This window comes from Haemorhous mexicanus, chromosome 23, assembly GCF_027477595.1.
Source record: "Haemorhous mexicanus isolate bHaeMex1 chromosome 23, bHaeMex1.pri, whole genome shotgun sequence".
Taxonomy (NCBI): domain Eukaryota; kingdom Metazoa; phylum Chordata; class Aves; order Passeriformes; family Fringillidae; genus Haemorhous; species Haemorhous mexicanus.
The window spans coordinates 7,178,508-7,195,798 of NC_082363.1; the positions used below are offsets into that span (position 1 = coordinate 7,178,508).

Below are 17,291 nucleotides of genomic sequence, written 5' to 3' on the forward strand. Positions count from 1 at the left end.
ACTGTCCCCAGCACTCAGGATCACTCCCCATCAGCCGGGATGCAGCTGAGCAGCCCGGGTTCTGCCGGGCAGGGATTTACTGGGGATCAGAGCCCAGCAGCCCCAGCAGGTGCCTCTGCCCAAGGAGCTCCAAGGGGCATTTCCAGGCTTTGAAGAGCACAGGCTGCCTGCAAACTCAGCTTGCCACGACCCTGTCAGCAAAGCCCTGGGCAGAGCTGGCCCTGGGGGATGGTGCAGAGGCTTGTGGCCGTGCAGAACCCGAAGGCAAGGAAGCACAGCAGAGCTGAGGGGCTGGGCAGAGCCAGGGGAGGACAGGAGCTCTGCTGACAGCGCCCTCAGCACTCACACCCAGAGCCTGCCCACACAATCGGAATTCTCCCACTCCCCTGCCTCAGTTTACCCCTCACACAGCTCCTGCACAGCCATGTCAGCTTCCCAAGCTCAAGGGGAGCAGGGAGCACACCCAGAGCCTGCCCACACAATCAGAATTCTCCCACTCCCCTGCCTCAGTTTACCCCTCACACAGCTCCTGCACAGCCATGTCAGCTCCCCAAGCTCGAGGGGAGCAGGGAGCACACCCAGACCCCATTCACACAATCGGAATTCTCCCACTCCCCTGCCTCAGTTTACCTCTCACACAGCTCCTGCACTTCCCAAGCTCGAGGGGAGCAGGGAGCACACCCAGAGCCTGCCCACACAATCAGAATTTTCCCACTACCCTGCCTCAGTTTACCCCTCACACAGCTCCTGCACTTCCCAAGCTCGAGGGGAGCAGGGAGCACACCCAGAGCCTGCCCACACAATCAGAATTTTCCCACTCTCCCTGCCTCAGTTTACCCTTCACACAGCTCCTGCACTTCCCAAGCTCGAGGGGAGCAGGGAGCACACCCAGACCCCGTCCATACAATCGGAATTTTCCCACTCCCCTGCCTCAGTTTACCCCTCACAGCTCCTGCACTTCCCAAGCTCGGGGCTCGCAGGGAGCACACCCAGACCCCGTCCATACAATCAGAATTTTCCCACTCTCCCTGCCTCAGTTTACCCCTCACACAGCTCCTGCACTTCCCAAGCTCAAGGGGAGCAGGGAGCACACCCAGAGCCTGTCCACACAATCAGAATCTTCCCACTCTCCCTGCCTCAGTTTACCCCTCACACAACTCCTGCACTTCCCAAGCTCGAGGGGAGCAGGGAGCACACCCAGACCCCGTCCATACAATCAGAATTTTCCCACTACCCTGCCTCAGTTTACCCCTCACACAGCTCCTGCACTTCCCAAGCTCGGGGCTCGCAGGGAGCACACCCAGAGCCTGCCCACACAATCGGAATTCTCCCACTCCCCTGCCTCAGTTTACCCCTCACACAGCTCCTGCACAGCCATGTCAGCTCCCCAAACTCGAGGGGAGCAGGGAGCACACCCAGAGCCTGCCCACACAATCAGAATTTTCCCACTCTCCCTGCCTCAGTTTACCCCTCACAGCTCCTGCACTTCCCAAGCTCAGGGCTCGCAGGGAGCACACCCAGAGCCCCCAGCTCCCTCCCCCTGGAATGCTCCAGCCCTCACGCTGATTTTCCTGGAAGCTTCACCCTGATCCTGCAAGGCCTCAGTGCTGGAGGCCAAGATCACACATCCTGCTCCTCCCCAGGACCGCTCTCAGCCAGGATTTGTGGCTTTGGAACGAGCCCGAGTCCCTCTGCCCTCCCCTCGCAGCCCGGGCTGGAGGCAGAGGAGTCTCCATGGAAAAGAGCTGGTGACAGCAGCACGGGCTCCATGTGACAGCGCTTGGAATGCGAGCAGTGAAGATTCCTTGGTTTCACAGCTCTGCCAAGGCACCTCGTTCCCCCCATCCCTGCTTCCCTCCCGCTGCTCCTCTCCCACCCCCGGGCCCATCTGCCGGCAGACACTGCTCCGGGGCTGCTATTCCCAGCCATTCCCAGCCTTCCCAGATATTCCCAGCCATTCCCAGCCTTCCCAGATATTCCCAGCCATTCCCAGCCTTCCCAGACATTCCCAGCCATTCCCAGCCTTCCCAGATATTCCCAGCCATTCCCAGCCTTCCCAGACATTCCCAGCCATTTCCAGCCTTCCCAGATATTCCCAGCTATTCCATGCCCATTCACGGTACACTCCCTGCCCTTTCCCATATATTCCTTGCCATTCCCAGCTATTCCCAGCCATTCCCAGCCAGTCCCTGCTGTTCCCAGCCATTCCCAGCCTTCCCAGATATCCCAGCTATTCCCTGCCCATTCCCATATACTCCTTGCCATTCCCAGCCATTCCTTGCTATTCACAGGCAGTCCCTGCTATTCCCATGCCATTCCCTGATTTTCCCATGCCATTCCCAGCCATTCCCAGCCAGTCCCTGCTATTCCCAGTCCATTCCCAGTCATTTCCAGCCCATTCCCATATATTCTTTGCCATTCCCAGTCATTCCCAGCCCATTCCCAGCTACTCCCTTCCCATTCTCAGCCATTCCCAGTCCATTCCCTGCCCATTCCCAGCCAGTCCCTGCTATTCCCAGTCCATTCCCAGTCATTCCCAGCCCATTCCCATACATTCCTTGCCATTCCCACACACATCAGCCCCACCTCCCTCCCAGTCAGGGGCAGGGCAGAGGGAATAAGGAGCAGCAGAAACATCTCCACAAAGATGTAAAAAGCAGCCCCAAAGGGACTGAGCCAGGAGCCAGCCCAGGGCTGAACCCCAACCTTCTGAGTCCCAGCTCAGCGTTTTGGGAGGTCAAACCCCACCTCTGCCTCCTGAGCTGCAGGGGCAGGGCCCTCTTGCTCTAATGGCTCAGGGAACTGACAGGCTACAAACAGGGTACAAACAGGGTACAACACCAGGGTACAACCAGGCTACAACCAGGGTACAACTGCCAGGTTACAGCCAGGGTACAACTGCCAGGGTACAACTGCCAGGGTACAACAGCCAGGGTACAACTAGGCTACAACCAGGGTACAACTGCCAGGGTACAGCCAGGGTACAACTGCCAGGGTACAACTGCCAGGGTACAACCAGGGTACAACTGCCAGGGTACAACAACCAGGGTACAACCACCAGGGTACAACCGCCAGGGTACAACTGCCAGGGTACAACACCAGGGTACAACACCAGGGTACAACCAGGGTACAACCACCAGGGTACAACCACCAGGGTACAACCACCAGGGTACAACCACCGTACAGCCAGGGTACAACTGCCAGGGTACAACTAGGCTACAACCAGGGTACAACAACCAAGGTACAACCAGGGTACAACTAGGCTACAACTAGGCTACAACCAGGGTACAACTGCCAGGCTACAACTAGGGTACACGTAGGCTACAACCAGGGTACAACAGCTACGGTACAACCAGGGTACAACTCCAACCCCCAGGGTACAACCCCCAGGGTACAACTCCCAAGATACAACCTCACAGCGAGGAGTTGGAAGTCCAGCACCCATCCTCTCCTCCTCAGCACCTCAGCACAGCCCAGCTCCCCTCCAGCCCCTCCCCAGGCCCCTGCACCTCCCCCTGGCAGCCCCCAGCCCCCTGTGCCCTGAGACAGAGCCAGGGCCCCGAGATGGGAGCAGCCAGGGCCCATCTCCCCCTGACTTTGCAGCAGCAGCAGCAGCAGCAAAACCAAATCTGCTTTGCAAATGAGCTGGCAGAGCAGCTCCTGGATGTCTCAGCACCCTCCCAGAGACAGGCTGTGCATTCAGAGCCCTGCTGCTCATCCACCAGAGCCCCACGGCAGATCCTGCTCAGCCCAGGCACCTGCAGGAGGCAACATCCACCTGCAAGGATGGGGAGGCACATTTGGGGTTCTGTTCCCAAATCCCTGCTTCTGCCTCCTCTGCCCTGCCTCCCTGCAGAGCGCTGCAGCCAAGGAAGCCAAATCAGGGCAGTTTTTAATATTACAGCTGAAAGTGAAAGACATTCTCAGTAGAAACATAGAGTTATGGAGCCAGGCCAGGCAGTAACAGCAGGGAGGGGGCTGGGGGGAGCCCCAGGCAAACTGAGCACCCAGTGCAGCACAGCCCTGAGCACAAACCCCTCAGCCAGGCCTCCCACACCGGCCCCCAGACCCCACACCCCGCCCCAGGCTCCTGCTGGCCTGCCAGGGCAGCACAGCAAGTGACCCAGGGGGAGCATCTGGAGACAAAGTGGAACATTTCCCCCAAAGCTGCACAAATCAGAGTGGGCTTTTCTCCTGCCCTCGTTCAGGGGAGTCCAGCACTCACCTGCTGCACTCCTGCAGTGGGGAACGGGGACAGGGCTGGGCAGCAGTGCAGCAGGACAGCCCCTCTGGGCCAGGAGAGCCCCTCTGGGCCCAGCTCAGGGCTCAGCCAGGCTCTGCAGCCCCCCTGTGCCCAGCTCAGAGCTCAGCCAGGCTCTGCAGCCCCTCTGTGCCAGTTCAGCCCCTCTGTGCCAGCTCAGCCCCCCTGTGCCCAGCTCAGAGCTCAGCCAGGCTCTGCAGCCCCTCTGTGCCAGTCCAGCCCCCCTGTGCCCAGCTCAGGGCTCAGCCAGGCTCTGCAGCCCCTCTGTGCCAGTCCAGCCCCTCTGTGCCCAGCTCAGACCCTCTGTGCCCAGCTCAGGGCTCAGCCAGGCTCTGCAGCCCCTCTGTGCCAATTCAGCCCCCCTGTGCCCAGCTCAGCCCCTCTGTGCCAGTCCAGCCCCCCTGTGCCCAGCTCAGCCCCCCTGTGCCCAGCTCAGCCCCTCTGTGCCAGTCCAGGGCTCAGCCAGGCTCTGCAGCCCCTCTGTGCCAGTCCAGCCCCTCTGTGCCCAGCTCAGCCCCCCTGTGCCCAGCTCAGAGCTCAGCCAGGCTCTGCAGCCCCTCTGTGCCAGTTCAGCCCCCCTGTGCCCAGCTCAGCCCCTCTGTGCCAGTCCAGCCCCCCTGTGCCCAGCTCAGCCCCTCTGTGCCAGTCCAGCCCCCCTGTGCCCAGCTCAGCCCCCCTGTGCCCAGCTCAGCCCCTCTGTGCCAGTCCAGCCCCCCTGTGCCCAACTCAGAGCTCAGCCAGGCTCTGCAGCAGCAGGGAGAGGAGGTGGGCACTGCCCCAGGAGCCAGCTGGCGTGGCAGCCAGCCCTGGGGTGATTTTGTCTCCTGCCCTGCTCTAATCCTCAGCCTCCCCACACTCAGCAGAGCTGCTGGCTTAGGAGTCATCCTCGGCAGCACAGCTGAGCAGCCCAAGCCTCCTGATCAGCTTTCAGGAGAGGACTTGGGAGCCTAAGTCTGGGGGGATTAGAAACCCTATCCCCAGGATCCCCAAAGACACTGGGGCTTTATCCCACCCTGCACAGGGAGTCTGCACCCAGGACACTCCTGGGGAGAGCTGGGCAGGGGGGTCACCTGGGGAAGGGAAATCAGCCAGGTTTTGGCTGAAGGGGCTCCAAAGGGTCCCAGTTTCGGCCCAGGGCCTGCAGCAAACTGCTCTGCACTGTGCTCCTGCTGCAGCACGATGGGGAGGGGTGGAGACCTATCTCACGCTCCCCATCCCAGCTCTGGGGCTGCTCTGAAAGCTTCTTGGACCACAAAGGCCTGAGTAAACAGAGAATGGAGCCAACTTCCACGGGAAACCACCCAGGCTGGGCCAGCCAACATCCAGCCAGAGCAGAGCCCCTCTCCCATCTCCCTCCTCATCACTTCAGGAGAGGGAAAAACATCCTGCCTGGCTCTCAGCTCCAGCCCCGAGGATGACAATCCCACTGGCCAGGCTGGGATGCCTTGGCAGCCTCTCCCTGCTCTCCTTTGGCAGGGACAGCTCCCACAGAGGAGCTGCTGAGCCCAGCCCAGCCCCTCCTGCTGTCCCTGTGCCCAGCCCCACAGCTCTGGGGACACCCTGGGGACTCCCCTTCCCAGCCACGGGCTGTTGGGAGGAGCTGCCTCAGCTCGCTGGGGCTCAGCAGGCCCAGAGCTGCTCCCAGCAAAAGCTGGGAGAGGGGGATCCATCCCTGGGCAGCAGGAATCCCCAGAACAAACCCAGGGGAAGCACAGGGTCATGGGAAGAACTGGCCATGATTTAACTGGGGGCAACAAGAATGGGGGGAAAAATATACTGGGGAAGCTGGAAGGGGCAGGGAAGCTGTCAGCTTCTGGGATTTGGGATCCTGGGACAATCCCAGAGCCTGGAATGGGGGCAGGGAAGCAGTCAGCTTCTGGGATTTGGGATCCTGGGACAATCCCAGAGCCTGGAATGGGGACAGGGAAGCAGTCAGCTTCTGGGATTTGGGATCCTGGGACAATCCCAGCGCAGGGCAGCTCCCAGGACAGGGAGATGCAGCGAGGAAGGAGGGGACAGGGGACATTGCTGGGTCTCTGCACAGGGACTGCCAAACCAGCTGAAAATAAAGGCAGATCCCCTGCCAGCAGGTCAGCTCCTGGTGCTGGGACACGGCAGGAGCAGCTCCAGCCCCAGGTACTGCCCTGGGCTATCTCCCCACACCTTCACCTGCCTGGGGAGGCCACTGAGATCCAGCAGGGCAGGGGGACAGGGGGGCAGGACTGTGCCCAGGCTGGCTGTGAGCCCTCCCTCAGCACCCCCCTCCCAGCTCCCTGCCCCAGGAGACTCCTGGAAACAGAGAGGAAAGCAGGGAACAGAGGGGAGGGAGGGATGGGACAGGGGATGGCTCTGACAGAGGGAGGGGACACTGCTGAGTGACCCAGGGGAGGGATGGCACAGGGAATGGCTCTGACAGAGGGAGGGGACACTGCTGAGTGACCCCAGGGAGGGATGGGACAGGGAATGGCTCTGACAGAGGGAGGGGACACTGCTGAGTGACCCCAGGGAGGGATGGGACAGGGAATGGCTCTGACAAAGGGAGGACACACTGCTGAGTGACCCAAGGGAGGGATGGGACAGGGAATGGCTCTGACAAAGGGAGGACACACTGCTGAGTGACCCAAGGGAGGGATGGGACAGGGAATGGCTCTGACAAAGGGAGGGGACACTGCTGAGTGACCCAGGGGAGGGATGGGACAGGGAATGGCTCTGACAGAGGGAGGACACACTGCTGAGTGACCCAAGAGAGGGATGGGACAGGGAATGGCTCTGACAAAGGGAGGACACACTGCTGAGTGACCCAGGGGAGGGATGGGACAGGGAATGGCTCTGACAAACAAGGGGACACTGCTGAGTGACCCAAGGGAGGGATGGGACAGGGGATGGCTCTGACAGAGGGAGGGGACACTGCTGAGTGACCCAAGGGGTTTCTCCTTCTTGTCCCCTTTTGGAGGACTCTGGCTCAGCCTGGCTGTGCAGTCAGTGCCCCCAGCAGCACAGGAGGGCTCCAAGGAGAGGCAGAGCTCAGCACTCTGATCTCACAGCAGCACCCCAAAGGCTGCCTCGGGGTCCCTGAGCCCTCCCCAGATCCCAGTTAGGCACAGCTCCCAGGAAAGAGGGGGCTGAGCAGGATTCCCAGGGGATGCCACACCAGCCAGCCCTCCTCAGCAGCCTGGATCCCCTCCTCAGCTCCACAGGAGCATCTGCCTCTCCTCCCACCATCCTCAGGCTCCTGCTGCCTCCCACCTCCTCACACTCCATCTCCCCAGCTGGAACAAAGCACCTGAAGGCAATGTCCAGCCCTCCAGCCCCAAGGAGTGACACACAGGGAGGTGCAGGTGATGCTGGAGCCATCCTGCTGCCTGCTGATTAGGGAAGGTGCTCCAGCATCCCCCTGGCTCTCCCAGGTTCCTCCAAAATTCATTTCTACAGCATGCACAGAAAGGTGGTAAATATTCATAGTGTGAGAAACGCTCATGGAAAGGATATACTGCACTTAAGAGAGAGATCTGAATTCATTTTATATGCTGCAGAGAGGCTTTTTAGCAATCACAAACTTGTGAATCTCAACTTTCTTTTAGGAAAGAGCTAAAGAGCGCAGCTGGGAGGGTGGGCTGGGAGTCCAGGCTCATTTCCTGCCTGGAGAGGAGCAGGTTCCAGGGGGAAGTTTGATGAACCAGAGACACAGACACAGGCAGGTTGTGAATTCCCCATCCCTGGCAGAGCCCAGGCCAGGCTGGACAGGGCTGGAGCAGCCTGGGGCAGTGGGAGGGGTCCCTGCCATGGCAGGGGAGACCCCCTGGGTGGGACTGAATTCCCTTCCCATCCCTCTGGGGTTCTGTGAGCACAAACCTCTTGGGCAAAGCTTGCTTGGCCCCACGGCCCTCAGCCCTGGGGATGTCACCTGCCCCAGGGACAGCAGCCCTGTCCCCCTGCAGGCTCAGGAGCCAGCAGAGCTGCTCCAGCTCCCTGGCTGCCCCTTCCCAAGCAGGCTGAGCCCAGTGATTCCCAGCAGAGCTGCTGGTGGGGCTGGACCCCCTTAGCACCATTTAAATGTCCAATTGCACTCATTCAGCCCCTGAAGAAAACGCTGCTCCTCCAGCCCGTGACAGCTTTGACAGCCAGACTCCTTAATTCCTTTTTCTTATTCCCTTAATCTGTCATCTTTATCAGGCTGGGGAAGTGCCAGGCTGCAAGCAGGAGCCCCGGCCCCGATCAATCTCCACATTACAGCTGACAGAATGGTGCTAATAACTTATTGATCTCATGTTTGCCAAGCCCCAGTGGGGCTGGAAGGCTCCCATTGATTGGCTCGAGGGAAGGAGCCTCTCAGCTGAGAGCAGAGCGGAAAAACCTTCAAATTGTCTCCTTCCCCAGGAGCTGGGAGAGGGAGGGAGCTGGGCAGGGAGGGCAGGGACCTGGACAAGGAACCCAGGAGGAGGAGGAGTGCAGAGGAAGAAGGATGTGTGTGTGAGAGGGATGGGGATCAAGAATGGAAAAGGAAGTGGGGGGAAAAAGGGTTTGAGAAGAAAGAAATGTGAGGAGGAGGGGGAAGAGCGGGGAAGGGGAGAGCAGCAACGGGAAGAAAAGGAATTGGGAACAAAAAGATTGTGCAGAGCTGAAAAATGAATGAAACAGGCAGCTGAGCCTCTTCTTGCTCACAGCAAATCATCAATAAAACCCTTCCCATGCCCAGCCCTCCATCCTTAAATAACTCTTCCCAATCTGCTCGTGGCTGGCACAAAGCACTGCTCACTGCCTGGGCAGGGTGGGACCAGAGCTTGACCTGGGGACAGGGCAGCAGCAGGACAGTCCCCACGGTGGCAGAGCCACAGTTCAGCCCTGGGAAATCCTCACCCAGCTCCCTGATCTGCACTGACGAGGCCAGGAGCCACCAGGAGCCACCAGAGATGCTGAGCCCTGCCCAGGCTGGCCTTCACCATCTCAGAGGTCTTTTCCAACCTCAGCTGAACTCCAGCAACAGAGGCCTGACCTGCCTCAGCTCCTTCTCCTCCAGCAGGGGCAAAGCCAAGGATAAAAGCTGAGCAAAAAAACAGAAAATCCCTGCACTGCCCTGTGCTGGCACAGCCAAGGAAACACTCCCACCTCGGCTTCTCCCCCTTTCCCCTCACTTCCCAACTCCTCTGCTGGTGTGACAAAGGCTCTTGGTTACATCCCAGTCCTGCAAGGCCTCAGGAGATGCAAAACCAAAGTCAGACAGGGCCCAGAGAGGGGACAGTGCCCAGCTCCGAGGGCAGGGGATGCAGAGCAGGGGCAGAGCCCCGACCCTCAGGCTGCCAAGGTAAACAATTGTCCTTCAGGGATAAACATGTCAACAGCAGGGCCTGGCCCCCAGCTCCTGGATGCCCATTTGGTGCTGATTTTCTGCTCAATTTAAGGCAGCAGTCCAATAAAGGCTGCTGCTTTTCCCCGTTGTTTGGCTCAGCTAAATGAAAACATGTCTGCAGCCCAGCTCATTACCCCGCGCCCCCCAGCAGCCCTGTGCTGGGATCCTGTCTCCAAGCATTAGCAGCCACATCCCTGATCCCAGCTCCTTTTCATCCCCAATATTAACTCCTCCTTAGCATATGAAAGCTCTGGGGCTCAGGGCAAAGGCAAATGAGGTCACTGCAAGGCCTCGGTGGCCATGGCAGGGACACAGAGCCCAGGGTTAGCCCTGTGCAGTCAGCTGTGCATCCACTCTGGGAATAAACCCCACATTCTCACTTTTGAATCTCTTTGCAGCCCCAAAATTCCTCCTTCTCCCTTGCTTGGCCAACAGGGAGAGATGGGGCAGGAGGGTGAGCACAGAACAAACCCCCTCAGGGGGACACAGCTCAGCTCTGTGCTGGTTTGGAGACATGGGGGTGAACTCTGCTCCTCCAGGGCTGCAAAAGCACCAGGAGCACAGGGCCTCTGAGGGAGCAGGGCTCCTGCAGGGGGACACAGGTGTCACACTGTCCCCAGCACCTGGCATTGCCACAGGAACCAGGCACCCCTGCTGCCACGGGGCCACAGCTCCCAGGGTTTGTCACCCCCATCACACTGACCAAACTCCTGGAAAAGCCTCCAAGGGAGCTGTGCAAGGCTCCCAGGGTCTGTCACTCCCATCACACTGACCAAAAACCTGGAAAAGCCTCTCTGGAGCTCTGCAAGGCTCCCAGGGTCTGTCACTCCCATCACACTGACCAAAAACCTGGAAAAGCCTCTCTGGAGCTCTGCAAGGCTCCCAGGGTTTGTCACTCCCATCACACTGACCAAACTCCTGGAAAAGCCTCCAAGGGAGCTCTGCAAGGGTCTCAGGGTTTGTCACTCCCATCACACTGACCAAAACCTGGAAAAGCCTCTGAGGGAGCTCTGCAAGGCTCCCAGGGTCTGTCACTCCCATCACACTGACCAAACCCTGGAAAAGCCTCCAAGGGAGCTGTGCAAGGCTCCCAGGGCTTCTCACTCCCATCACACTGACCAAACTCCTGGAAAAGCCTCTCTGGAGCTGTGCAAGGCTCCCAGGGTTTGTCACTCCCATCACACTGACCAAAACCCTGGAAAAGCCTCTCTGGAGCTGTGCAAGGCTCCCAGGGTTTGTCACTCCCATCACACTGACCAAAACCTGGAAAAGCCTCTCTGGAGCTCTGCAAGGCTCCCAGGGCTTGTCACTCCCATCACACTGACCAAAAACCCTGGAAAAGCCTCCAAGGGAGCTGTGCAAGGCTCCCAGGGTTTGTCATTCCCATCACACTGACCAAAAACCTGGAAAAGCCTCTCTGGAGCTCTGCAAGGCTCCCAGGGTTTGTCACTCCCATCACACTGACCAAACTCCTGGAAAAGCCTCTCTGGAGCTCTGTCCCACACCAAACTGCCCCGCTGCTGCTGCTTCCCCAGCTCAGCCAGGGCAGGCTCAGCCCCAGGTGCTTTCTGCAGTGAATTTCTCCCTGCCTGGGGCAGGACCTGAGGCTCTGTCTCCCCTCTGTGCCCTCTCAGAGCATCTCCAGCCACCACAGCAGGTCCCTGAGGCACGAGGGGCAGAAGGAAGAGAGGGAAGAGCTACCCACCTTCCTCTAGCATGAGGGAGCCTGAATCCTCCACTTCTATCCATGCAAATAGTCCTAGTGCAACTGGAAACCCATGAAATCTGGCACTGCAGAACAGAGGGTGTGCGAGGAGAGAAAGAGGAGAAATTAACAGGATTCTTCTGCAGGACAGGAATGAATCAGAGCCTCGGCACCAGGTGCCAAGTGCTGGCTCGGGCCCTAAAGCAGCGTGCAAAGCACACCAGCCTGGGGGAGGCACTTGGAGACCCTGAGGGAAGCACAGAGCCCCTTCCATGCACCTTTCCTCTCCTCTTCCCTTCCATCCCCAGCTGCAGCCCAGCTAGCACCAAGGAGAGCACTCCCCACTGCAGAGCCAGGGCAGGAGGGACAGCAGGGAGCCAGCTGCAGGGTCAGCCCAGGAGAGACCAGCCCTGCTCTGCAGAAGCTGCTCTGGGGGCCTGGGGAATCACCAAAGCTGCTGCTTCTGCCTGCCCCCTGTGCAGGCTGGCAGTGCCAAGGGCTGGCTCAGGGGACCAACCTCACCCCCTCCCCAGGCAGCTCTGCCCTGAGCCCCTCCTGCCTTCCTGAGGTCAGAAAAGCCCCAGAACCACACACAATCATTTTTCATTCCTTTCAGCCCCTTCCTGCATTCCAAAGACCATTCAGAGCCAGTGATAATGCTGATTTCCCAGCCCATGCTGCTGGAAACTACAGCACTGCCTCTAATCCTGGTTGTAACAACAAGTGAAGGAATTCCCTCCCAGAATTAATCACAAACCAGCCAACCCTGCCAGCTGCAGCCTTTTTGCTGCCCCCACGGGCTGGCAATGAGCAAATCTCTGCCATTTGTGCTCCCAGTCCTGCCCTGGAGCTGAGGCACTGCTGAGCACACAGGAGCCTCCAGAGAGCTCCTCCTGCCCTCCCTGGGACCAAAGCCCACCCAGAAAGCAGCCCAGGAACATTCCAGAGCGGAGCCCAGCAGCCTGTGCAGCTCCCAGCCAGGAGGGATGCAGGGCTTTTTGAACCTGGTGGCCCCAGCATCATTTATTCAGCATTGTTTATCTCCAGGAGGGGGAGATCTCATAACCCAACACGCAGGGCAGACAGCTGGGGGCAAAGTTCCTCTCCCCTTCTTGTTGGAACAAAATGGTTTCAACAACCACAAGCAGTGCTTCACCACCTCTGAAAATTCTGGAACCATTCACGATTGCCCAGCCCCCCTCCCAGCAAAACCAGCCCCAGCAGTGCTCAGCCCCCAAGCCCAGAGGGGACCTGGCCCTGGGGAGAGGTGACAAAGTGACAAAGCCCCTTCAGACACCTCCTGTGCCCACCTGGCTCTTCTAAACACCCCAAACCTGACATTCCCTGAGAGCTTTGGCACGGGCTTGGTGTGCCTGAGCCTCTTCTTTTCCACCCATGAATGTTTCACAGGATCAGCAGGCTTGGAGAAGACCAAGCATTAACCCAGCCTTAACCAACCAGCCTTAACCATTAACCAACCCATGTCCCCAGGTGACCTGGACACCTCCAGGGTGGTGGTGACCCCACCACTGCCCCGGGCAGCCTCTCCCAAAGCTTTCCCCCAAGAAATTGTTCCTAATATTGGTAGTATTGCTCCTAATATTGGTAGTATTGCTCCTAATATTGGTAATATCGTTCCTAATATGGGTAATATCGTTCCTAATATTGGTAATATTGTTCCTAATATTGGTAATATTGTTCCTAATATCGGTAATATTGCTCCTCATATTGGTAATATTGTTCCTAATATTGGTAATATTGTTCCTAATATCAGTAATATTGCTCCTCATATTGGTAATATTGCTCCTCATATTGGTAATATTGCTCCTAATATTGGTAATATCATTCCTAATATTGGTAATATCGCTCCTAATATTGGCAATATCGCTCCTAATATTGGCAATATTGTTCCTAATATTGGTAACATCGTTCCTAATATTGGTAATATCGCTCCTAATATTGGCAATATTGTTCCTAATATTGGTAATATTGTTCCTAATATCGGTAATATCGTTCCTAATATTGGTAATATCGTTCCTAATGTTGGTAATATCGCTCCTAATGTTGGTAATATCGCTCCTAATATTGGTAATATTGCTCCTAATATTGGTAATATCGCTCCTAATGTTGGTAATATTGCTCCTAATATTGGTAATATCGCTCCTAATGTTGGTAATATTGCTCCTAATGTTGGTAATATCGCTCCTAATATCGGTAATATCGCTCCTAATATCGGTAATATCGCTCCTAATATTGGTAATATCGCTCCTAATATTGGTAATATTGCTCCTCATATTGGCAATATCGTTCCTAATATTGGTAATATTGCTCCTAATATTGATAATATCGCTCCTAATGTTGGTAATATTGCTCCTCATACTGATAATATTGTTCCTAACATTGGTAATATCGTTTCTAATATTGGTAATATTGCTCCTAATAATTGTTCCTAATATTGGTAATATTGCTCCTAATAATTGCTCCTAATATTGGTAATATTGCTCCTAATAATTGCTCCTAATATTGGTAATATTGCTCCTAATAATTGCTCCTAATATTGTGCCTCTCCTGGCACAACTTGAGGCCATTTCTTCCAGTTTCTTAATTGAAGAAACAAACCAGAGCACCTGAAACACCGATTAAGAAGGAGGAGTCAGAGCTCCTGCTCTCATCCTTTCTCCTGGTGGGAATGAGAAGAGCCCTTTGCATTTCTGGGATGCCACAGGTCCCAGAGAATTCCAGCAATGCTGATCAAGCCCAGCGGTTTCTCTGCAAAGCAAACAACACTGAAACCCATTCTGACACCCAGGGTCAGCTGAGCCACGCAGACTCCAGCAGGGTCACAGGGAAAAATGGATTTATGGCCAGTTTGGCTTCTGGAGCTGGGCAGGGAAGGGGCTTTGGGAAATTGTTAATGATGAGATTGGAGATTCAGCTGTGAAAGCCAAGTCTGCCACGGCTGATTTACACACACACCACAAATCCCTGCTGAGTCCATCCTGAAGATGTGATTGAAGTTTTCACCCCCCAAAGGCATTCCCAAAGGGTGTCAGGTGTGGGGCCCCTGTGGGTTTGGGGCTCACTCACACACTCAGCAGAACGACTGACAAAACACATGAACAGCTCCACAGGCAGACAGACTTTCTGAGAAGGCCTGAAACAGCACACAGAGAGACCCAGCTCTGATTTGGAAGGGCAGGGTATAAAACTGAATAAACAGTATAAAAACTGACAGAAACCCCAGCTTTTCCTCAACTTTCATTTCCAATTGAAGGCTCCTGCAATCAACGAGCACATTTTGGTTTATTTATCCCAGACTGTCACTTGGGGACTCTTTTTTGCCACCAGACCACCCTTCCCCAGACCCCTCCCTGACCCCCAGGGCAGGATCCCACAGGAGCATCTCTGGTTCCACCTCAAAGCAGGGGAACACCCCCAAACCTGCCAGGCAGCCCCAGAAACCCAAAGCACGCTGCTCCCAGAGGAGCTGGCAGGCCCTGGAGCAGCGTGGGGAACCTGAGATTAATGAAATTACAAATCCAATCACGCTCTGAGCGAGGCCTTTCTGCCTCACTTGGCACCAGCCCTGGGGACACTGCAGCACCATGCTGCCACCAGCTCCTTCAACACAGCCCACTGGGTTTGGGCACCTCCAAAGGGCTTCACCAGCACAAACTCCTCCCCACCTTCATTTCTAGCCACTCTCCCCACCTTCATCTTCAGCACCACCAGATTTCCCACACCTGAAACGCAACATGGAAAAACCCAACAGCACAAGGAAGGGACTGGGGGGCGACAGGGAGAGGAGGGGAGGGAAAACACAAGCCCAGGGCAGCAGAGAGGTGCCCCAGCCCTCACCTGCTGCTGCCAGCCCCACGTCCAGGGGGTTCCTCTTGAGCTCACAGCGGCTCTGGCTCTCTGGCATGCCGAGCTGGCGGCCCTGCTGCAGGCTGGAGATGATGCTGGACAGGTCGCTGTCGCGGCTGTGGCAGAGCACAGAACCCCACGTTAAGGGAATCCCACCACTGAAAGTACCTGAAGCACCTACCCCCCCCCCCCAGAATTGATTTTTTTCCCTGTGTGAGCACAGCTGGGAGAGGTTTTTGTGTGCTCCAGCTCTGCTGGAGTGCAGGATTGCCCCTTCCCTCCTCCCTCCCACGCGTGCCTCCCTAACCTCTCCTGGATTTTTGGGGATTTCAAAGCCCTTCCCGAGCTCCCCTCTCATTTCCCATCAAGGGCCCTGCAGCTGCCAGAGCTGCTGATTCCTGATCCCAGCCCTGCCAGATAGAACTTGCGTGGGCCAGGACTCACATCTAGGATGGAAAAACTGAAAGCGGAGGAATTGGCAGAGCTGCTCCAGAATGAATAGGAAACTTGAACTGAAATAACTGATAGTTTTCTATCAGCTGCCACCCTTCTATTCTTAAAAACCTAAGTTTTTCCATTCCATCAGTGCTGGGACAAAAGGCTGTTTGGTTTGATTGAATAATGGTTTTTCTCCTCAGAGAGAAACCCACCACGAGCCCGGGCAGTGGCGTTCCTCAGAGCTGAGGGGACAGATTTATTTACAAAACCCATTTTCAGCTCCCTCTCCAACAGATCCTGAAACAATGCCCTTCCTTCTGGGAAAAGAGACTGTGCTAGAGCAATTCAGCATTATTTTGCCTGCTCTCCTTGCATCACACTGCTGCTAACTAGGCTGGGCTAGTCCTTTTTTTCTATTTTTTTTTTCCTTCTGTGGAGAGGATGAACACAACAACCAATTCACTGTAGCAGATACTGCAGCTCAGTGGTCAATTCTTTTGCTGGCAAACCGCTCTCCAGTTGCAAAATATTCCTGAGTAAATGATCTACAAAGAGTGAGGAGGAGGAAGAAGAAGGTGGCAGGAGCTGGCGGTGCTGGAACATCTCCCTTTTGTCTGTTGGCAGGAGATGCTGAGCTCCCCATCCTGCCAGCACCAGGGGCTCACCCCCAGCTAAACGGGGCAACTTTTCCTCCTGCCCTGCCTCTGAAGGGAAGATGACAGCCAGGAGAGCCAGAGACACTCGGCAGAAATGACAGAAATGAGGAATAAGTGAGGAACACTGCCCTCCCTGCCCAGCCACAGCTCCCTCCCGTGCCAGCACCGCTCCCACCCAGGGGTGTCCTCACCTGGGCCCGGCAGGGCAGCCCGGAGGGTGCATTATCTGCAGAATTACCCAGCACTGATCTGCCTTAAATATCCCCCGGTGCTGCTGCACTGGCCCCGAGCAGCTCGCGGGGCTCCCAGCCCATCCCGGGCTGCAGCAGGGGCTAATCCGTGTCTAGCTGCTGCTAATCTGATCAGCCCAGGACAGAAAGTCTTTAGGTACTTTCAGCGGGCGTCTGGCTGCAGATTTCCAGGGGAGGCTGCAGACACAAACAGCCCCAGGATCCCCCATGCCTCAGGGGGATCAGCAGGAGAAGGGATGCTGGGCTCCCAAATCCCCTGAGCACCCACCCACCTCCCCCCAGAGCAGTTCAGAGTGCTCCTTATGCAAGCACGAGGCTCATTACTTAAGCAAGCCCACAGGTGAGTGGGAAGCCCATTTCTCCTGTGCCAAGCAGTTTTGGGTCTTATCCTCTTTTAGCTGCCACCTTTAAGATGCATTATGCAAATATTTTGGTGTCTTAAGTCATTTATGGGATTAATGTGAAGTGATTATCAGTTCTTTTTAATCATGCCAATCAATAAGTGGCTGTCAGGGACAGAGGACAAATGCAGATAAACGCTGCCATCAGCACAAGGCCCGGAAAGGGCGGAGGAGAGGAGCCAGGAGAGCAGGGAGTGGGAAGAGAAAAATGGGATAATTACATCTTTGCATTTGCACACTGCCTGCATCCCAACGGAGCCCAGAGCAGTCCTGGTGGGTAAACACCTTCAGCTGCTGGGAGGACTGGTTTACCCACCAGGAAAATGCAAACCCCTCTCTCCAGAGCAGCTCCTCAAAACCCAGGG

General features: G+C 56.5%; 1 protein-coding gene across 6 annotated transcripts in view; it reads right to left on the reverse strand.

The window, feature by feature from the left end:
- The window catches only part of SAMD11 (sterile alpha motif domain containing 11), an 84,066-nt gene that overhangs the window by 31,410 nt on the left and 35,365 nt on the right, over nt 1–17,291 (reverse strand). For all 6 annotated transcript variants that reach the window (XM_059866969.1, XM_059866967.1, XM_059866971.1 and 3 more), the window contains exon 5: nt 15,172–15,296. In XM_059866969.1, the coding sequence (XP_059722952.1) occupies nt 15,172–15,296 (125 nt within the window). The remainder of the gene's footprint in view (nt 1–15,171; nt 15,297–17,291) is intronic.